We start from the raw sequence: 19,192 nt of genomic DNA, 5'->3' as shown, positions 1-19,192 counted from the left end.
AGAGCCAATGGTTAACTTTTCAACAACCTTTTTTTTTTCTCTTGGAAATCAAGACTTTCTTCCCCCCCCCTTTCTTTCCTCATTCATTTTTAATGTTATAGATAGTATATAGAGTATATAGATAAGATATAGACAAGTCAAGGAGAAAATCTTCTTTGTTTTTTTTTTTTTTAGGTTTTTGCAAGGCAATGGGGTTAAGTGGCTTGCCCAAGGCCATACAGCTAGGTAATTATTAAGTGTCTGAGGTCAGATTGGAACTCGGGTCCTCCTGACTCCAGGGCTGGTGCTCTATCTACTGTGCCACCTAGCTGCCCTGAGAAAATCTTAATAATGCAGAGTAAACTTAAAAGTCTGCTATGCAGCCAAATCTTGACTAGCAATACCCTTGGCCAGAGGGTTTATTTTGATTGTGGGAGATGGGGGAATGGGTTGGTACTTTCAGCAGGTCCTTCCAGTCTGGGAAGCAGTTGAGTTCAGATGAACTGATGATGGATGATCCATAACCAGCCTTACAGTTTGGGGAGGCTCACTACCATGAAAGTGCTTATGGGGAAACTTTTTAAAAAAAACTATAGTAATGTATGAAATGAACTATTAGTAAGTCATGGAGAGACTTCCAGCTGACCCAGCAAGAGAACCTACCCCTCACAAAAGTATAACTCTTCTGAGGGATCAGTGATTTGGGAAGACCCCTGTCCTAGCAAAAGAAAAATAATTGGTAATGTTGAGCCATGTGAATTGTGACCATTTATATTTATTTATATATGTTTAATGAAGGGATCTTATCGTATAGGTGAAGGTACCCAGAGTATATAAAGTCCATTATGCCCATGTGATAGATGAGAAAATTGAGGCCCCGCAGGTATAAGTGATTTGCCAAAGGCTTCATGAATAGCAAGTTAGGATTTGAACCTAGATTCACTGGTTCCCTTTTCCTACCCTTTGGATCAATGATTGCTGATACTATCTTCAAGTCAAGAACATACTCTACTCACCATAGTGTCATCCTTCTAGGAAAATTAGCTGAAAATATACTGAACAATTTGAAAATATCCCCTCCTATCCTCACAATATCTCTCATAGTCTATTATTCTGGGCTGGGTTTTGGACCAGAAATGGTAACTTTGAGTTCTAGGCATCTTCCAGCTTCCTTTCTTTGGACAACAGAAGGTAGAAAGATCTAGAATTAATAGGATAAAGTATATAACCAGGCAAATAGGGGCAAAATCTGCTAATGCTATGAAAATATTTGTTCTTGAATGGCTGATATGGCTCAGTCTTGGACCAAGGGTATCTGCAGGGCTTTGTTACTGAACATACTGCCCCATGAGCAGATTGGGGAGGGCCCCGTGAGTACCTTCCTTGGCAACTTTTAGACCAGACATTCACAAATCCTTGGTTATTCTGGTTGTTAAGAAAATGGAGATTTAAAAGTTTATGGTCACTGGCACCTTTTAGGCTGCTTCACACAGGCAGTTGACAAATGGAGCAGAATCCAGTGGAGGCAACCTTCAGGGAATGATATAGTCCATATGTCACTTTTCCTTTTCTTGTAGTTAAAAAAGACACGAGGGCATAGTAGATAAAGAGCCATCCTGGGGGCCAGGAAGGCCTGGGTTCAAGTCTTGCTTCTGATGCACTTACTTTGACCCCAGGCAAGTCACATCCTCTCAGTGTTTTAAACTATTCTCTAAGGCTAGAAGTTGCAGAGTAGATGCTTATCTCCATGATAAGGGAAGTTTCCTCATCAAGAGTTCTTGTCACCAAGTAAATCTGAGCTCCTTCACCCAAACAATAAAGGAGGAAAAGAATTTCTGAACATCAGTAATATTTTCGTAATTAAAGGAAACAAAATGGCATTGGGCATGACTATGACAAGATGGCGACTCAGTGCCGTTTCAATAGCTACCACTGGGTGTCGGCAGAATACCGGGAGACTTTTATCAGCCCAGGGCTTCATTGCTCATCTACACATTTCCCTCTGGTTTTGTTATGGAAAACTCTTCTAATCATTGGCATTTCAGCTAAAAACAAAATGCTGTTAAGTGTCTCCCAGAGACCTAGCATTGTAAATGGAAATTAACTGAAACACAATCTTATTTCAATTTTGTTTTTATTATTTCACTTCAGTGACTGTGCTCCCTCCACAGTTCAGGGATGCCAAGGAGACCCCCAAGTCAGAGACAGGGCACCTGCCTCCACATTCCATTTCTCTAGTGAACCCCCCTCTTTGGGCTGTGTGTCGAGACGGACTTTATAGTTCAGAAACAAGGCACTAAAACTATGTCTCGGCTACATGAATACACCGAAGAGAAACCGATCCTCTCATTCAACAAAGAGCATTAGAACACAGCGGGAGTTTTGATGCAGACCAAGTTTCAATACACCCAAGGCGCACTCTTTTTGGCTTTCCTTTTTTTTTCTTTTCCATATTTATTTGAAGCCCTTTGCAAGGGCTTCAAGGATCAGGATTCTAATAGTTTCTGATTAGTAGCATCAGATACTGGGTTATGATGCTTGCTGCAGAATGAGAAAAAAAGTTTGAACTGCAGAAACATGGCAACACAGCAAGCAATGAGAAATCCACCAGGACATATACTGTGTCCCCCCCAAAAGAAGGGATTATCTCAGTCAAGGCCCAGAAAGAAACTTGGAGACAGCCTTGATCTCCCTCCAGTGGCTGGTCTGTGGGTGTGACTTGCTGGGGACTGCCTGGCCACCATGACCTGACCACCATGGCCTTGACTGTTTTTTTTGCAAAGGGCTTAATATGTATAAATGTATAAGTCCTGGTTGTGGGAAGCTACTCAAGTTTCTCTAGTTTTTAGAATGCCCCCAATACAGTCCAAATGAAACAACAAAGAAGGCCACCACAGTTTCAATGAGACAAACCAGGATACTCCTGAATTGAGGGAGTGGGGAAACTCCTCCACCAAAATACAAGGAGCCCAAGTGTCCCCCATGGGGGGACAAAGCTAATTATAGGGCTGCTGTTTCAGGTGTCATGAGAAGATAAGACGAGATCTTGGGGAGAAGGCCAAGGGAAGTGTTCACACTTCCAGGACTTAAAAGGAAAGCTGGTTTTCTCAAAGTAGAAGGGAGGAGTTGGCAAGGATCCTGGAGCTTCCCAGAGGGACAAAGCTTCATGGCTCATAGACCACCTGATCAGCCAAACCCTTTGATTTCCCATTATGAGCTGAACACTTCACTCTCGTCCAGTTACTCCAAACTCTAGTGGAAAATCTAAAGTTGGGAGCGTGCATGGGAGGGGTTGTTGAGGCAGGGGAAATGTTGGCAAGTGGCTGACCTCCTCAGCGAAACCAAAAGACCTTCCACCCTTTCCCCCATCACCACAAAATTAAAATCCAAGTGAGAGAATTTCCCTTCCCGTACAAATAGTCTGACACTTCACATTTTTCTACGTAAGTCCAAAATTCAGTATCCTTGTTTTCCACATTGTCAAGAAAACAAAGGCAGACTGACCAAAGGGAATGTGCTGGCTGGCATTTTGGTCCTTGGGAAACCTCTACCTCCTCTGGGGACCCCTTCTCTGCAGCATCAAGCCCCCACCGTACATGAGGTCCTGAGATCCGCAGTTTCTGCTGTGATGGATCCAGACAGCTTCTTCTGTTTTGCAACAGACCCTTGGCCTTAATGCAAGAGACCATTTATTCTGTACAGTCATCTCGGCCGCCACACAAGAGCAAGAAGGATCAGGAAAAGCATGTGCCACAGTGGGGTGGTTTCCTCTATTCTGACTTGGAGGAATAAAAAAAGTACAGAGCAGTCACAGAGAGAAGGTGGGGTGGGGCTGGGGCCAGGCCATCAAGGACTGAGGACTAAAAAGGAAAAGAAAAGATGTTAATGGGAAGCCATCAGCATTTGGGGCTCAGGCACTAAGAGAATAACGAATGCATATGCATCTTGCTGGGATGCTGGGGAACTTGGGAGGAAAAAAAAATCACCCAAACAAATCATTCTTTCATAAACTTAAGGACCACAGATAATGAATTAGTTTTGTGATTGATAGGTAAAAATCTGTAAAGCAACAGTCACATCTAGCCATCGTCGTCATCTAGGAGTCGGCCAAAACTGTGTCCAGATGCTCAGGGAGGTGTCCTGGTGGGAAGATGCACATCTTGTGAGGTTTGGTTTCATATATACAAATATTACAGAAAGAAAATAGGCATGTAAATACAGTTTATTTAAAGTACAGTATGTAACAAAAGTTTATCCTAAAACCTAGAGGACCACAGTTGATATGGCTCTTTGAGTAGAGCCGTTATTTAACACTCGGCTCCACTCTTAAAGAGCATCATGAAGAGGGCCTAGGCCTGATGTTCCCCAGGGCAGGGGAGAAGAGGGGCTCTCTGAACTAGGAGCTATTGCTGAGGGGAGCAAACTCATCAAACAGAGCTCGACGGATTCATCTTGGCAAACAAATATTTTATTGGTCAAAGCAGGCCCTTAGGCAGCCCGATGACTTTTATACCGTAAGACACAATGTAAAAATAAACTATTTCATTAGCTCTTTAACATTTCCATCTGCTTTCTACTGATGACACCGCATGGGGGGTTGTTTAGTGTCCGCAAAGATAGACTCTTCGGACAAAAGAGTCCCCACCAGTGTGTTCCGCCCTCGGAGGCCACAATTCAATAAACCTAAATTCTCCCAAGGTGTGATTAAAGAGCGGCAGCCTGAAAGTCCCTTGGCTGAGTTTCTTTCCTATCATCTGGGCTAATGTTTGACCTGACACTGTGTGTGGAGGCAACAACAGTGGAAAGCAAAGGAAGGAAAAGAGCCTGCTTGCTAGTGGTTTATTGACTGAATTCTGTCATCTCACCAAATGGAAGACAAATGATGGCTAAAGTACCATTTTTTTTACACATTCTTAAATATTGTGGCACCTCCACTGGCTACTTTGAGAACACCTGTCTCCAAATTCATCTATAACAATGTTTGTCTCACTATGGAAAAATTGAAAATACTCTGAAGGAAAATGCCTGAATGCATTATTTTTATTACAAGTTAGGTTGGAACTTCCAAATACAAAGATTGACCTGCAAAGGGGATCAGAACAGAGGCAAAGTCAAAAGAAATCATGGTTTTCCAGAGTTGGAGGGGGGGAGGTGGCTGGGAAGGAGGGTGGGTAGGGAACTGGATGGGAGTGGCTTTTTTGTTGGCTTTGGGACTGGGGCGCGACCGACCGACTGCTGTTCGGTGAATCGGGACCACTTTCGAAGAAACTTTTGTCCTTCGGTGATGAAGTTCTAGCAAAGATAGAAAACGTAACACAGCTCTGCTGGTTCAGACGCATCCAAATAAGGTTGATTTAAAAAGGTCATACTCTTTAGAATTATTCCACAGAAATAGTATTATTAGTATTAAATCACCAAAGTTTGTTTTCTTTAACTTCCTAGCACAAAGGCTGCCTAGTAGACCAGCCACTGTTTTTTTTCTCTTAAAATATTGTGCTTATAAACTATCTATACAACTATTTAAACTTGCAGTAAAGAAAGAGTTAAATTGGTAAATTTTCTGTACTCATTCGAGGGCTGCTGCAGACCTAATCAGACACTTGATTGTGAGCAAAAGTAATAAAAAGGAAAGAAAAAAAAGTCTTATTTTATAACTAGAGATGGGCTGGGCTAATCTGGAATAGAAAATAAAAAAAAAAAAGCAAAGCCCAAACGTTTGGGCCACTTCCAGATGTGGGTGGATCCACTGGAAGCCTGGCAGGACATTGGCTAGCTGTGGGCAGTTGACAACCTCCCTTGGAGATGAGAGGGCCTGTTACTGGTGGCGGGGGGACCTTTGGGGGCTGTGCAGAGTCAGGGAGGTGAGGGGTAGGGGAGAGAGATGTGGAAGAGGATCTAGAAAAGTTGGCAGTCAGGGTGATCTCACTCTATTCCTAAATGACCAGCATCTTTCCTAGCCCCTTGGAGATGCCCCCATGTTGCTGCCTCCATTTCTGCGCCTTCAATCCCCACTCACAACTTTGCTCCTCCTCTCACCCCTGGGTCCTGTCCACCTTCTGTTCCTCTCTCTCACAGCGCTGCTTCTTAGTTGGCTGGAGAGATTCCCTGAGGTCCAAAGAGGAAGGGAGACCTCTCGACATGCTGCGCTCCCTGGCTCCAGACAGCAAAGAGGCTGTCATGGGATGGCTCCTCAACCTTGAGGGGACTCCGGACCTGGAGCCCTGACACAGCTCCTGACAAAGAGCCCACGGTCCAGGTAGCACCACATGGCCCCCTGGTTCGCCTCATTTATTTGATTGTCCTTTGGGTCGATGTACATGCTCATCTCCTTCACCCGGAATGGGGTCTCTAAGACAAAGCCAATGCTCAAGAGCAGGGAAAGGGAAGGGAGGTGAGCTGCTACTGTTTCCCCAGCCCAGCTGGACCTGTCTGGATGGGACACCCGGTGTCTGGCAGAGAGGTGACATGCCTGAGGTGGCTTGGGGATCGCTCAGTTTCTGGGGGTGACTCTCCCCTTCCATCTCTTTTTTTGTGGCCATGTGCTTTGACTGACTCCACGTGGCCCAACTGGGCCACCTGGGAAATACGCTAAATAGATTATTTGCAGAAATCAAGAAATCAAAGTAAGCCAAGCAGGGCCCAATCTCGTGGAAAGCCTCCACCCTCTGCCAAGAAAATCACCACATCTCTGCCTGACAGCTATGGCTACAGCCCCAGTGAGGAGGTGGGGTGGAGGGTCTGGAGAGAGGGGGCCCAAGATGGCACTTCTGGGACCAAGATCCCTCTGTGGCTGGTCCTACAGCAAGCCGACTGCTGGGGAAAGGAGGAAGCAAATGAGCATGTACTGACCCAGAAAGGGGAAACGAGCCAGAGCCAGTGCTGGGACCTGGAGGGGCCGGAGCTGGTCCGGACCAAGGGAGGAGCAGCTTGGGAGGCATCCAGCCGAGCCCCATCCTAGGCTGGCTTCTGGGCAGCCAGGGAGGAGCAAGGGAGGTCACCTGCCCCTGGGGGGGCAGGCTTGGAACCCATCAGAACCCCCCCCCTCTCTTTCTCCCCTCATCCGAAGGGAGTGGCCCCTGAACCCGGGGCCTGGGCCTGGCCGGCCGCCAGGTCAAAAAGCAGACCGGGGCCTGGGGGGGAGGGGTTCAGCGGCCCTGGGCTCCGAGATGCCCTCGGCCTTTCTTTGGGCGACAGGAGGTGGACAGAGCCAGGGGTGGTTTCGGTGCTCACAGACCAGGAGGCCTCAGCTGATTGCAGCCCAAGCCCATCTCTAATTATAAGCAGAAGTCCATGAAGGCAGAGGGAGCAGGCGTCCTTATCTGTCCAACAGCTGCTTCAAGGCTCTTTCTATGTTCATTCTGTGCCCGACTCGAGTCACTCCGAGGTCTATGAGGTCTTCCTTCTGAAGGTTTGGTAAGTGACTGCCGTCGATCTCATTGTCCATGAAGGTCTCTTTATGTTCCCCTAAATTTAAGCTTTCCAGCCAATCCGCCACATCGGGCTTGGTCCACAGGTGGACAGGTTTAGTTGTAAAAGGCTTATTTGAGATTGGCTGTTGTAATATCGAGGGCGACGGGGACCTGCTGCGTGGTGCGGCGCTCAAGCCGAACAGGTCCCCTGAAGGTGGCTGGCTCGGAAGGCTGAAAACCTCAGACAGACTAGGCGAAGGGGTTGCCGCTGAGACGGCGGGCAGAGGAGCCGTCAGGGCCTCCTTGGTGATCTCGGTGGGGGAGACCACGGGGCTCGGGGCACGTCTGGTGACGGCGGTCCTCCCGTCGTAGTCCGGTGGCCTGCTCTGCAGGGTGATGGGCTGGGTGGTGCCAGGGCGGACGGTGAAGGTGACCGTCGTGCTCCGCGTCCCTGAGACAGTGCTCATGACGTCCGTGCTCCTGCAAAGGTCACAAACACAAAGAGGCATCACCTGTAAGGGGGTGTGGGCCGGGGGGGAATGGAGGCGGCATGGGGGAAAAGTCAAAAGAGGGGGGACCCGGGGGCAGGCATGCTGGCACTAACTACTCTTGTCATGCCAGCGTGAGGACCCAAAGAGACACCAAACCAGCTAGGCCAGTCCCCTGAATTCAAAGCTGAGGAGGAATGGGAGAAAGGCAGCCATCCTGTGGAAGCAAGGAAGGAAGGAAAAAAAGGAAGAAAGAGGTCGTTTTGCAGGGAGTGGGGTGAGCCATCAATGCTTTCTGGACTAATAGGACCTAAAAGGGAGGTCAGGACGACTCTGGCTGGCATCAACAAACCTGTTATGGCCCACAGACCCCTGCTGAAATAGTATAGGTCCTGGAATGGTGGTCCCTTGCTACCTGAGGACACAACACCTAATGCACCACAAGTCTTGGCATAGTCACTCCCAAGAGGGAAGGGTGCCATAGTTAAGTTCCAATAGTTGATGGCTCCCTATCCTGCCTCTGGCTGGGTGGAGGGGCTCTTGTTGATGTCTCAGACAGGGAAGAGCTAGTTGGACTGCCCTGCAGACCAGAAGGACTGGAAAATTGTGTATTTGGGTTTGATTTCATTTGGTAGAGAAGGATCTATTTTCCAAGCCCCACCCAACCCCTGGGGTTGGGGTCCTTGTGTCTTCTCCCTTACTAAGAAACCTGGGGAGCAGTCACTGTGGTTCCTCCAAGTTGGGACTGAAGGTCTGGGTCAGGTACCCCCTCTGCTCAGCCCAGGAAAGCCTCAGAGTTGGTCTCCATCATCTTCTTCTTAAGATACACGTACTCGGCCACTTTAGAAACCTTTTCAACAGTATTGAAATATTTTTCTTGCCTGGTTGCTGTGCAAATAAATGGTGGTTATCCTCTACAGTAGACTAGAAGTTCCCTGAGGCTAGGCCTGATTTATGTCTGCATTTGTATTCCCACATTGACCACTTGGTAGATCCTAGTTAAATTGAACTAAAGTGAATTTGCCACCAAGGGCTGGGGGGCCTGGCAGAGTAGATAGAGGCTCATTCTTGGAGGCATGTTTGGCCTCTGAGACATCCCAGGTGTGGGATCTGGGGCAGATTCCTTCACTTTCTCCACAACCTACACATCTGTACCTGATGATGGGGCAGTTTTTAATAGATCCGGAGCAACCCAAGCACCCTTCCTTTCCACAGAAAGAAAACAAAAATTCCTTCATTGACCCTAAGTTTAGACAAATTGAACCAAATGTCCCCTTCTCTGCTTCCCTCATCACGCAGAGACACACCCCCACCACACACACACACACACACACACTCTCCTTCATACAAGAGTATCCACTCCCTCCCACCTCCACATACTTGCCCTGTACCTGGATTACAGCCCCTCCTCACATCTTGCCTCTTAGAATCATTCTCTGGGTCCTCCAGGAAACCTTCCCAGATCACCCCCAAACAAGGGTCATGAGGCTCAGGTAAGAAATTGTAATGCAGTGGAAAGAGGTGGAGGCCTTGGGCTTGACTCCCAGCTCAGTCATGCATTAGCTGGGGGGTCCAGTAAAGACCCCTTCCATCTGCCAGCGCTTCCTCAGTGAAGGCACCTTCATCCCTTTGCAAACTGCAAGGCCCAAACTACTTCTTGCTTATTTTTTGGCTGTTTGGATTTGCCAAAACCAGGGTGTGGAGATGGCTACCCAGCTCTGAACATCTCACTGCAAACAGTGAGATGAGTCCCATGGGTCCAGTCTGGGCCTTCCCACAGCCACAAGGCTGGACCGGGCCCAGACTGGACTAGGCTGGCCTGTCAGCACCAAGGGTCACTGAGGAATCATTAGCTAGCATTCTCTTTCCCCTCCGGGAGCTGGCTGCCACTCCATGGCTGGGCTAGATGGGCAGCTCACTTCCTCCCATGGACGAGGTGATGGCTGGAGCCAAAGTAGGTGGGGCCTAAAGAAATGAGGCCATATGATAATCTATCCTTTAGTTTTACAAATAGTTCCTTTGAGACTCCCAAGCCCAGTGGTCCCCCAGGATTGGGGGCCTGCACAACAGGATTCTGCATCTCCCATCCTGGGGATCCAAGTCATTCCTTGCCTGGGTCCCTGGACCACAAGGCATCTTACCCACAGACTGTCTGTCCTTCAGTTAGGAAAAAGCACTTTGCAAAATGCCTTAGCAGTTTAACTGCCCTTGTTCTTGGGGTGAATAGAAGGCAGAGGATTCCTCACCCCAGACCCTGCTTGGGGAGATTATGCATCTCTTTTCTACTGCGCGACTTGGGATATCTTGTCAAGGGTTTTCTCGACACATGCCTGGACTCCTGAAGAGGAAACAGGGAAGGGAGAAGTCTTTGCTAGGATTGAGGGATGGAAAGGACCTCCACTGAACCCAACTTCTTCATTTTATAGGAAAAATGAAGCCCAGAGATGTAACTTGCTCAAGGTCACACAGCAAGTGGAAGAGGCAGTGTTGGGATCCAAATCCAGGACCCTTAATGATGATGCCATGAAACTCCTTTTTCTTCCAGCTCAGAGGCCTCTTCCCTGGATGATCATAGGCCAGTCTTAGGGCAGAAATGGAGAAAACAGGACCTGACCCTCTCAAGCTCATAGGAAGTTGTGCAGAACAAATGTTGTAGAAGTGCTAAGGAAATGACTGGGACTTGACAACTACAGTACAATGATGATAATGAATTACATCTCTAAGAGGAAACATCCTGGGGCCTCCTAGGATGGGAGTGGACATTGGCAGGAGGGGCAGTGGCCATCTCTGGGGACTGGTGACAGCCTTTCCGGAAGGAACCACAATCTGGCAGTGGGACAGCCTTCTGGCTGAGCTGACTTAGGACCAACTAACATTTCCCCATGTTTCTGGAGGTCCTCCATTTGCTTTCTTATGGCCACAGTTATCTCTTGTCCATTTCTTTCCCATTCCTCTTGTGGAGGTCAATGAAGCCAGGTTCTGGGTTTCCTAGGCATTCCTTGGGGCTTGGGATCAGCCTCCTGCTAAAGCCAAAAGTCCTTTCTATACTTACAGGTGAAGGGAAGATTGGAATTTGGGTTCAATTTAATTTCATTTAACAAATTATGCTCCTACAATGAATCTGGCCCTTGCTGGACAGTAGGGATCCAGAGCCAAAAATGAAACCATGCCTGCCCTCAATGTGTACCCAGTCACTGCAATCACGTCCAACTCTCCATGACCCATTTGGGGTTTTCTTGGCAAAGATAATGGAATGATTTGCCATTTTCTTCTCCAGTTCTTTTTACAGATGAGAAAACTGAGGTGAGCAGGGTTAAGTGTCTTGCCCAGGGTCACACACCTAGTGTCTGAGGCTCAATTTGAATTCAGATCTTCCCGATTCCCAGGTGACTCTTGTTTCTGGAATAAGTCCTGAGGGAACCTTGAGAACCTTTATCCTATGATGATGTCATCCACTTGCCTTCAGCAATATACACATCACATGAAGTCATTTCCTCAGTGAGATGATGTACTGGTTGTTGGTAGGGCAGAGGCTTTACTACTCACTAATCTAATTTGCCTGCAAGTCAAGTGCTCCCAAATTTGCAGCCATGGGAAAGGGAAAGGGAAAGGGAAAGGCCAGCCCTGGTAGCCAGGGCTTCAATCAGTTTTTCTCAGTTGGAGTCTTTTTTTTTTTTTTTGCAAGGCAATGGGGTTAAGTGACTTGCCCAAGGTCACAGAATTAGGTAATTATTAAGTGTCTGAGTCCGGATTTGAATTTAGGTCCTCCTGACTCCAAGGTCGGTGCTCTATTCATTGTGGACTGAGATTTCTAAGCATATCATTCCCTATGATCTAAGAGCTAGCAGTTATAGATGGAAGACAGGGGAGGAAGGAAAGAAAGAAGCATGGTAAACCTGCCCATGCCAGACAGTGGGCTAATCACTTCACAAATATCTCATTGATTCCCCAAAACTCTGAGCTAGGTGCCATTTTATGACTTTCATTTTTACAAATGAGGAAACTGAGTAAGGGACTTGCCCAAAGGGTGACAGCTAATGTGTCAGAGGCTGGATTTGAACTCAGATCTTCCTGACTTTAGGTTCAGTGCTCTATTCCTAGATGCCCTTTATGGAGTCATTTAAGGTTTACAAAGTGCCTTACAGCTATCTAGTTTGATCCTTTCAACAACTGTGGGAAGAAGGGGCGATGATTACTCCCATTTTTTTTACAAGAGGAAACTGAGGCAGAGAGCAGCTAAGTGACATAGCTAGAAAGTATTTTATGGCAACTTTGAATTAAGGTCCTTCTAACTTCAAATTTGATCCTTGACTATTTTACTATTATATTAATATAAAACATTAACTATTTAGAAATTAGACAATGTAGATACAACTCTGGACCACACCAACCCCTTAGGGACACCATCACCCTTGGTAGGGAGCCCTAAATAATAGAACTGTAATGATAAAATGGGAAAAACTTCCCTTTCTCTAAATATCCTTTTTTTGGTCAAAATAATTAACATTTATTATTCCTGTCTTTTGTTTTTGCATCAGCTTTATAGACAAATTTATATCTCCTTCTTTACCTGTCCAGGGACACAGTCATCAGGAAGAAAAATGAAAAATACAGGCTAGTAAAACTAAGTTATACACTTAGTCTGACTACATGTATGTGTTGTCCCACACCCATTGTCCCCCACCTCTGCAAAGAAAAGGTACAGTTTCTCCTTTCTTCAGAGAAAATCTTGTCATCGTTTCATAGAATCTAAAAATCCCTTTCAATCAACACTCCCTTTCTTTCCCAGAAACCCCTACCACTCCAGATAAAGTCCCAGTCCACAAAATGACGTGTCTCCTCTCTGCCCCCCATGACGGGGAAATTGTAGAGAACATTTGGAGTTGGGAAGAATTAAGCCAAGTTCCTCCCCATTCACAGTATGATTTGCTCAAGCAAATTCACAGAATCTTGGGGTTGGGAGGGATCCAGAGAGGGTCTAGAGGTTGGCCAGCCTTTGCTTGAATACCTCCAGGAAGGGGAGGGGTCTGAGATAGCCCCTTCCACAATGGGACAGCTTTGATGGCAGATCTGCCACTTTGTGCCTCTGCCTCCATGACTCCTAGGGCCTGGTCTCCAGGGCAGTCCTTCAGACATGTGCAGACAGAGCCCATGTGGACTTCCCCTTGGGCTTCCCTTCTGGGCTGCTGCACCTCCCTCTTCTGAATTACCAAAAGCTGAACAGACCATCAGAGAGACCCGGGCAGGTCAGGGGATGGAAGGTCCAGTCCCTGGCTGGAAGCTCTACCCTTCTCAGCGCATCCAAGATGGTACCTCTATGGGCAGCCCTCCTGGACTTTTTGGTCTATCCCTACCTCTCACACCTGCTATTTCTGAAGGACAGTCTTTTCCTCATCAAAAAATGGAAGACTTCCCATTCATGAGATCTATCCAGTAAATACACACAGACCTGGTGACCCAGTAGTGATTACATCAGGGGAATCCCAGTGGACAAACTCCCTCCACGTGACACAGCAGAGTCCGCCTCTAGAATCGAGAGTTAAGTTGTGTGGCCCAGGATGTCTGGGGCAGAACTAGGTCTTCCCACCTGGTGAAGATGGAGGGAGACCTCATCCCTCCCACCTGAACCTGGACTCTTCTATGGAGACTTAGGCCGGGAGGGCTCTGTCCACTACTCTGTGTGGCCATGTGGACATACTGGCGACCACGAGGGGGCACCAAAGGACAGGGTGCCAGACCTGAGCTTCCAGCCAGTCTTGCCTCTGTTTCCTCATCTGTAAATGGGGAAAATAGCAGCCCCTGCCTCCTAGGCAAGAGCTAACAGTTGTAAAGCGCTAGAATTCTCTATTATAGACGTATTATTAGATATCGCCATATCATTTCTTATGCCTCGCCTCATAAATGGCTAGGGCAGGCTGTCTCCAGTTTTAGATCTTGGTCAATCTGAAATTATTAAAGTTGAAAACACGACTCTTGGGACACTGTGTAGACACCCACTGCAAGCACAGACACACAGACCTAGGAATATTTCAGAAGTGGTTTTTTCTTTTTAGAAGTGGCCGGGGATTTTTAAACTCAACTTTCTCTGTATGGATTTATTTGGAAACACAATTATCCCCCCCAGGAGAGCATCAGCTCCTCGAGGGGAAGAACAGGATCAATTTTTGTCTGTGTCACTCCAAAGTGCAGGCATGGTTCCTAGTATGTAGTAGGTGCCTAATAAATGTTGATGGGGCCCCGACTCTGTCAGCTGGTGGAATACCGAAGGCTCTATATCATTGGCCAGTTTGATGAGCCACTTATGCCTTTATTCCAGTCCCTGACAGAAGTAATTAATAGTGTAGGGCCAGTGAAGAATTCTGGGGCCATCCACAGCAGACCTCTTTCCAACTTGACATGGAACGATTATCATTTCTTGGGAAACTGGCATATTGGAGAGAGGACTTTTTCTACTTCAAAATTGAAAACTTTGTTTCCTTTTCCAGAAAATGCACCATCACGCAGGCACACATCCTCGAGCTGTAGAGCTCCTCTACCACTAGACGTCCCCCAAGGCACTGATGGTTTCAGAAAGCTGGTATGAAGCAGCCCAGGGGATGCATGCTCATCCTATTGTATGTCAGTGGCATAGCAGACAGGATATTGGGCCTGGATCCAGGAGATTCAGGTTCCTCACTGCTTAGCTGTGTGACTCTGGGTAAATCCCTTGACTTCGCATTGGATCGCTTTCCTTCACCCCCCAAATGGGGTTACTATTAGTATGGTCTGACTCCCAGGGAAGTACTTGGTCTAGTGTTCTCTGAGGCCAGCTTGACCTAGATGGGAAGCCATGAGAATTTCACCTTTGGGAGGGGGACCCCTAAAGATCAGAGAGGTAAATAGTGAGAGACCTCGAGATCTGCCCCTCAGAACAGATGAGGTCTTTGGGAGACCAGGCAACAACCACAGAGGCAAAACTCACCCTGAGAAAAGTGGCTTATGTGATAGTCCTGGAATTGTGTGACCATAAGTCTGAGGCCCCACTTCCTCATCTGTAAAATGGGGGCTAACCGTGCCATGGGACCTGCCTGTGTGGCTAAGTGTGCAAGGATTGTAAAGCTACTTCTAAACTCTTACACGCCATGGAAATATTGGTGATTATTGTGGTTTCGATTTAGCAGGAAATGCCAAGAAGGAAGGAAGGGCAGATAATGAGAGAGGTGCTAAGGAAGCTGAGTCTCATTTTTGGACCCTCCAGCACCAGAGGCTCAGAGGGAAGTAGAGAAAAAAGTCACAAGGCTTGGGCCGCCCCCTCAGGCCCCACTTACGTGTAGTCAGCACGACCCTCTTCTGTTTCCAGCCACCGGGAAGCAAGTGAAAAATGACAAAATGGAATGGCAAAATGAATTAAAAAGGAAGACAAACATACCTGTGGGATGGCAACTAAGAGATGAGATGAAACAAGATGAGTGAGCACCACACCCCAAACAGCCTGGGGATGGAGGAGCATGAGGGGACAGACATTCGTGTCCATATCCAGGGTACTGGACCCAGAGATGGAAGGGATCTCAGGGCCTATCTGGGTCAATCCCCTTATTGTACCGAGGAAGAAACTGAGGCTTTGGAAAGGGGAATGACCACCTCAGGTCACACAGGAAGAGTCAGGGACAGAAATATACTCGGTACCTCTGACTCCTTCAGGAGCAGAGGACTTCCATCATTGTTCCATGTGCCCTCCCCAAGGCCTTAGATTGGAAATGGAAAACCCCAGATCTGCCCAGAGAGTCAAGGCTAGATCAGAAGCCTTGAGCTTAGAATAGGACTCTAACCTTCCAACAGAAGCCAAAAAGCTTGAAAAGGAGATAGTGAAGGGGGAAGGAGAGAAATAGGTAAGAAGGGCTTCCAATAGGACCCGACCCAGGAGGTACTTAATAAATAATATATGATCTTGCCCTTCTTGTCCTTGCTCCGAGAGAGACTCTAGGGATGGGGAGCTACCTCGTCCTCCCTCCAATCCTGCCTGCTGCCCTGCATCTCTGAGGAGGGCTGGCAGAGCTCTGCCCTCCACTCCCAAGATTCATCCTGATGGCTGAAAAAGCCCCAGGTGGAATTGAACCCAGGCCTGTCCAGCTCCTCCCCCATAGCTCAGTCATCACCCATGCCAGAATCCTCCAGGATGCACCAATCATTAGGTTGCCTAGCAACCCATTGGAGCCCAGGCAGAGCACCCAAGAATCTGCTGCCCGATAAAAAGCCTGGCATTCTTCTCCCTCCCCATCTTCTTTAAGCAAGCCTGAAGGAGACGTGAATGCTTCAAAGAAAAAAACAAAAAGAAAGAGAAAAAGCCCATGTGTGCCTCTGGTAGTATCTCTGCCTATCTCTGTCTCTCAGTCCACCAACACATAGATGCAAGCACAGACAAGGAAGCTGCCATGGTACTGCAAACACAGGAGATCTAGAGCAGATCTGGGGGGGAGACTGGCTCTGCCACTCAGCACCCATGGGACCATGGGCCAGGCTTGGCCAGACCAGGTCAAGGTTTCTTCCCCTTTAAAACAAAGGGCTTGGTTGAGATGAAGTCTAGGGTCCTTCTTTGCTCCGATGAGTCTGCACATTCTGCTGTGCCAGTGTGTTTACCCTCCTTACAAAGTCAATCTACCTGCCCTGCCATCAGGATGGATCCCATTGGTACTGTGTTCCAATGGAGCCCAAGCCAGGGAGCCTCAGCCTTGAACTGTGATCCTATCCTGGGCCCATGGCCTCTGGATCCATTGGGGCTTGCCCATATTGGCAGACCCTGTGTGTCTAGTCCATGTTCTCCCATGAATTCCTCACAGGGGCTCCATCTAGACTTTCTCTAGACTCTTCTATCAAGGATTGGGAGCTGCTAGGACTCCCCATTTTGAGACACTTGGCTCATCTCCTGTACTGATCACTCAGGCTGATGCCTGCCCGTTACAAGTCCATATCACGATTTCTACATTGGCACGGTTTCTCCATTGGCACAAATATTGCCAAAGTGGCCTGAAGGGAGGATGTATCAGTCTCGGGATCCAGAGACCACAACTGTGGGACCCTCCTCTAAGCTTCACTTTAAAAATAGTTATGAAAAGCCTTATGGATCGTCTTGACTTCATTGGATGATTGGGAGGATGAAATTAGAACATGTGTAAAGCTCTTTTGACTCTTATGATTGTCATTAGCCAGCAGGGATGTGTCCTTGATGGCAGTGTGCTCACATAGTCGGCAGTGTAATGACCACGAACTTGCTTAGAGAACTAGAGAAACTGAGTCACTGAGGGGCAAATGGACTTGACCAAAATCTTAGGGTGATGGAGGTTGGGTGCCCAAGTTCCCAGATCTTCCCATAGACTGTGCCAATGCCCCAGGTTTCAAGAGCAGAAAGAGGGTCAGATGACAGAATTGAACACAGGAGGTGAATTCTCCCGGCTGGCCCCAAAGCTCTGTTGAACAGATTGAGAGCAAGGTCTGCGTCTAAGTCTCATCGTTGAGCTGACTGGCACATTGTTTCTAGGTCAAAGGCTGCTCTCTACTGAAAGAGTTCCCTGACTATTTTAAAAGTTGTTTGGTTTTTTTTTTTTGCAAGGTAATGGGGTTAAGTGACTTGCCCAAAGTCACACAGGTAATTATTAAATGTTTGAGGCTGGATTTGAATTCAGGTCCTCCTGACTCCAGGGCTGGTACTCCATTGACTGTGCCACCTAGCCACCCCAAATTCCCTGACTTCTTTGCCATATATCAGTGGGCACTAGGGAATGAGGGAATTATCAAGTGTTCTCCAGATGGATTTATAGTGAGTCAAAAGAACCATCATCCCATGATTTGACAGAGCTATGGATGAGTTTGGGGTAGGTGAGAGAAGCAGTAAAGAGGCCCAGAGCTGATGTAGTCCAATTCCCTACCCATTTGGCAAGTGGTCACCCAGCCTCTACTTGATGTGATGAGAGCTCCCTACCCATCTTTTTGAGGATCAGGCACAGAGTTAATTAGGAAGTTCCCCAGGAGATCTAAGCCTTCCCTAGTTACACTGTGTAATTCCAAAGTGGGTGAGATGCTAGAATCATAGCATCTCAGAGTTGAAAGGTCTATCAATTCCATTGTTTTGGCTGAGGAAAATGAGACCCAGCAAAGAGGAATGACTTACTTAAGGTCACACTGTTAGTTAGTGGCTGTTAGGACTTAAACTCCGGTCCATTCAACAAGAGGCAGCTAGGGAATGCCATAGTGCACAGAGCACCAGGCCTGGTGGCAGGGAGACTCATCTTTTTGAGAATCAAACTGACCTCAGACACTTACTGTGTGACCCTGGACAAGTCACTTCTGTGTGCCTCAGCTTCCTCACCTATCAAGTGAGCTGGAAACAGAAAAGGGAAATCACTCCAGTGAAAAACTGGAAGACTCCAAATGAGGTCATGCAAAGTCTGAGCAACAAACATTCCCCAAGAACAAATATTTATCAAACACTATATTTAGGTCACTGTGTTGGGGGCTGAGCGCTGGAGACAAGAGGAAAAATCTGTTCCTTCCCCAAGGCCCAGAGTCATCGGGGGAGGGGAAGAGCATGTGCAGAGATGGGAAGAAGAGAAAAATAATTTGGGGGGGCAGGGGAGAGGTCAGGAGTGATGCCATGACAAGGGCATGAATTGGATTTGAGTGGGGGGGGGGGTGGGCTGGGTTAAGTCCCCAGCCTCCCTTTCTCCTCCAGAGCCATCTGGGTCCAGTGGCCAGACATGAATCAGGATGCCTGGAGATGGGCCTGGCTGGGAGGCAGTCAGGGTGAAGTGACTGGGACAGAGAGAGAGGAGGATGGAGGAGGAAGGGGGGGCCCGAGAGAGAGAGGAGGGGAGAGAGATTGCCTTAAAAAACTGGACAATTGAAGAAAACTTCCTCTAGGAGACGTGTGTGGGACAATAACTGTGAGAAATGTGGGTGAGAAGGGAGAGCATCACGGGCCTGGGAAAGATGGCAGCCCAAGATTCGAAATGGCTCCTGGCCCAGTCTAACTGGGACATGGAATGTGTGGAAGGGAAGGAATATGAAGTCAGGTTGGATAGATAGGCTAGAGCCCAGTGGAGGAGGACCTTAATTGCCAGGTAGAGGCAGGTGTCTTTATGGTTTGAGCAGGGGAGTACTGGGGTCCAATTGGAACTTTTGGGAAGTCCCTTTGATGAAGAAGTGGACATAGAGGCTGGGAGACCAGAGAGGAGGCCATTGCCATCACCTGGATGAAAGGTGATTAGGTCCTGTGCCAGAGTGGGGGCTAAAGAGGGATGGAAGGAGAGAGAGATGTTGGAGATGCACAAATGACAAACCTTA

General features: G+C 47.7%; 1 protein-coding gene across 8 annotated transcripts in view; it reads right to left on the bottom strand.

Moving 5' to 3' along the window:
- Positions 1-1,281: 1,281 nt before the first annotated feature.
- SHANK2 (SH3 and multiple ankyrin repeat domains 2) overlaps positions 1,282-19,192 on the bottom strand; it is a 675,055-nt gene continuing 657,144 nt past the window's right edge. For 4 of the 8 annotated variants that reach the window (XM_074230845.1, XM_074230847.1, XM_074230846.1 and 1 more), the window contains exon 23: positions 1,316-7,868. In XM_074230845.1, the coding sequence (XP_074086946.1) occupies positions 7,295-7,868 (574 nt within the window). In that variant the 3' untranslated portion in view covers positions 1,316-7,294. Of the gene's footprint in view, positions 7,869-19,192 lie in introns of all 8 variants that reach the window. The other 4 variants (XM_074230852.1, XM_074230853.1, XM_074230850.1 and 1 more) reach the window with 4 other exon arrangements.

Source organism: Macrotis lagotis, chromosome 3 (genome assembly GCF_037893015.1).
Source record: "Macrotis lagotis isolate mMagLag1 chromosome 3, bilby.v1.9.chrom.fasta, whole genome shotgun sequence".
In the NCBI taxonomy this organism is placed as follows: domain Eukaryota; kingdom Metazoa; phylum Chordata; class Mammalia; order Peramelemorphia; family Peramelidae; genus Macrotis; species Macrotis lagotis.
This window is presented reverse-complemented; position numbering and strand designations above follow the sequence as displayed.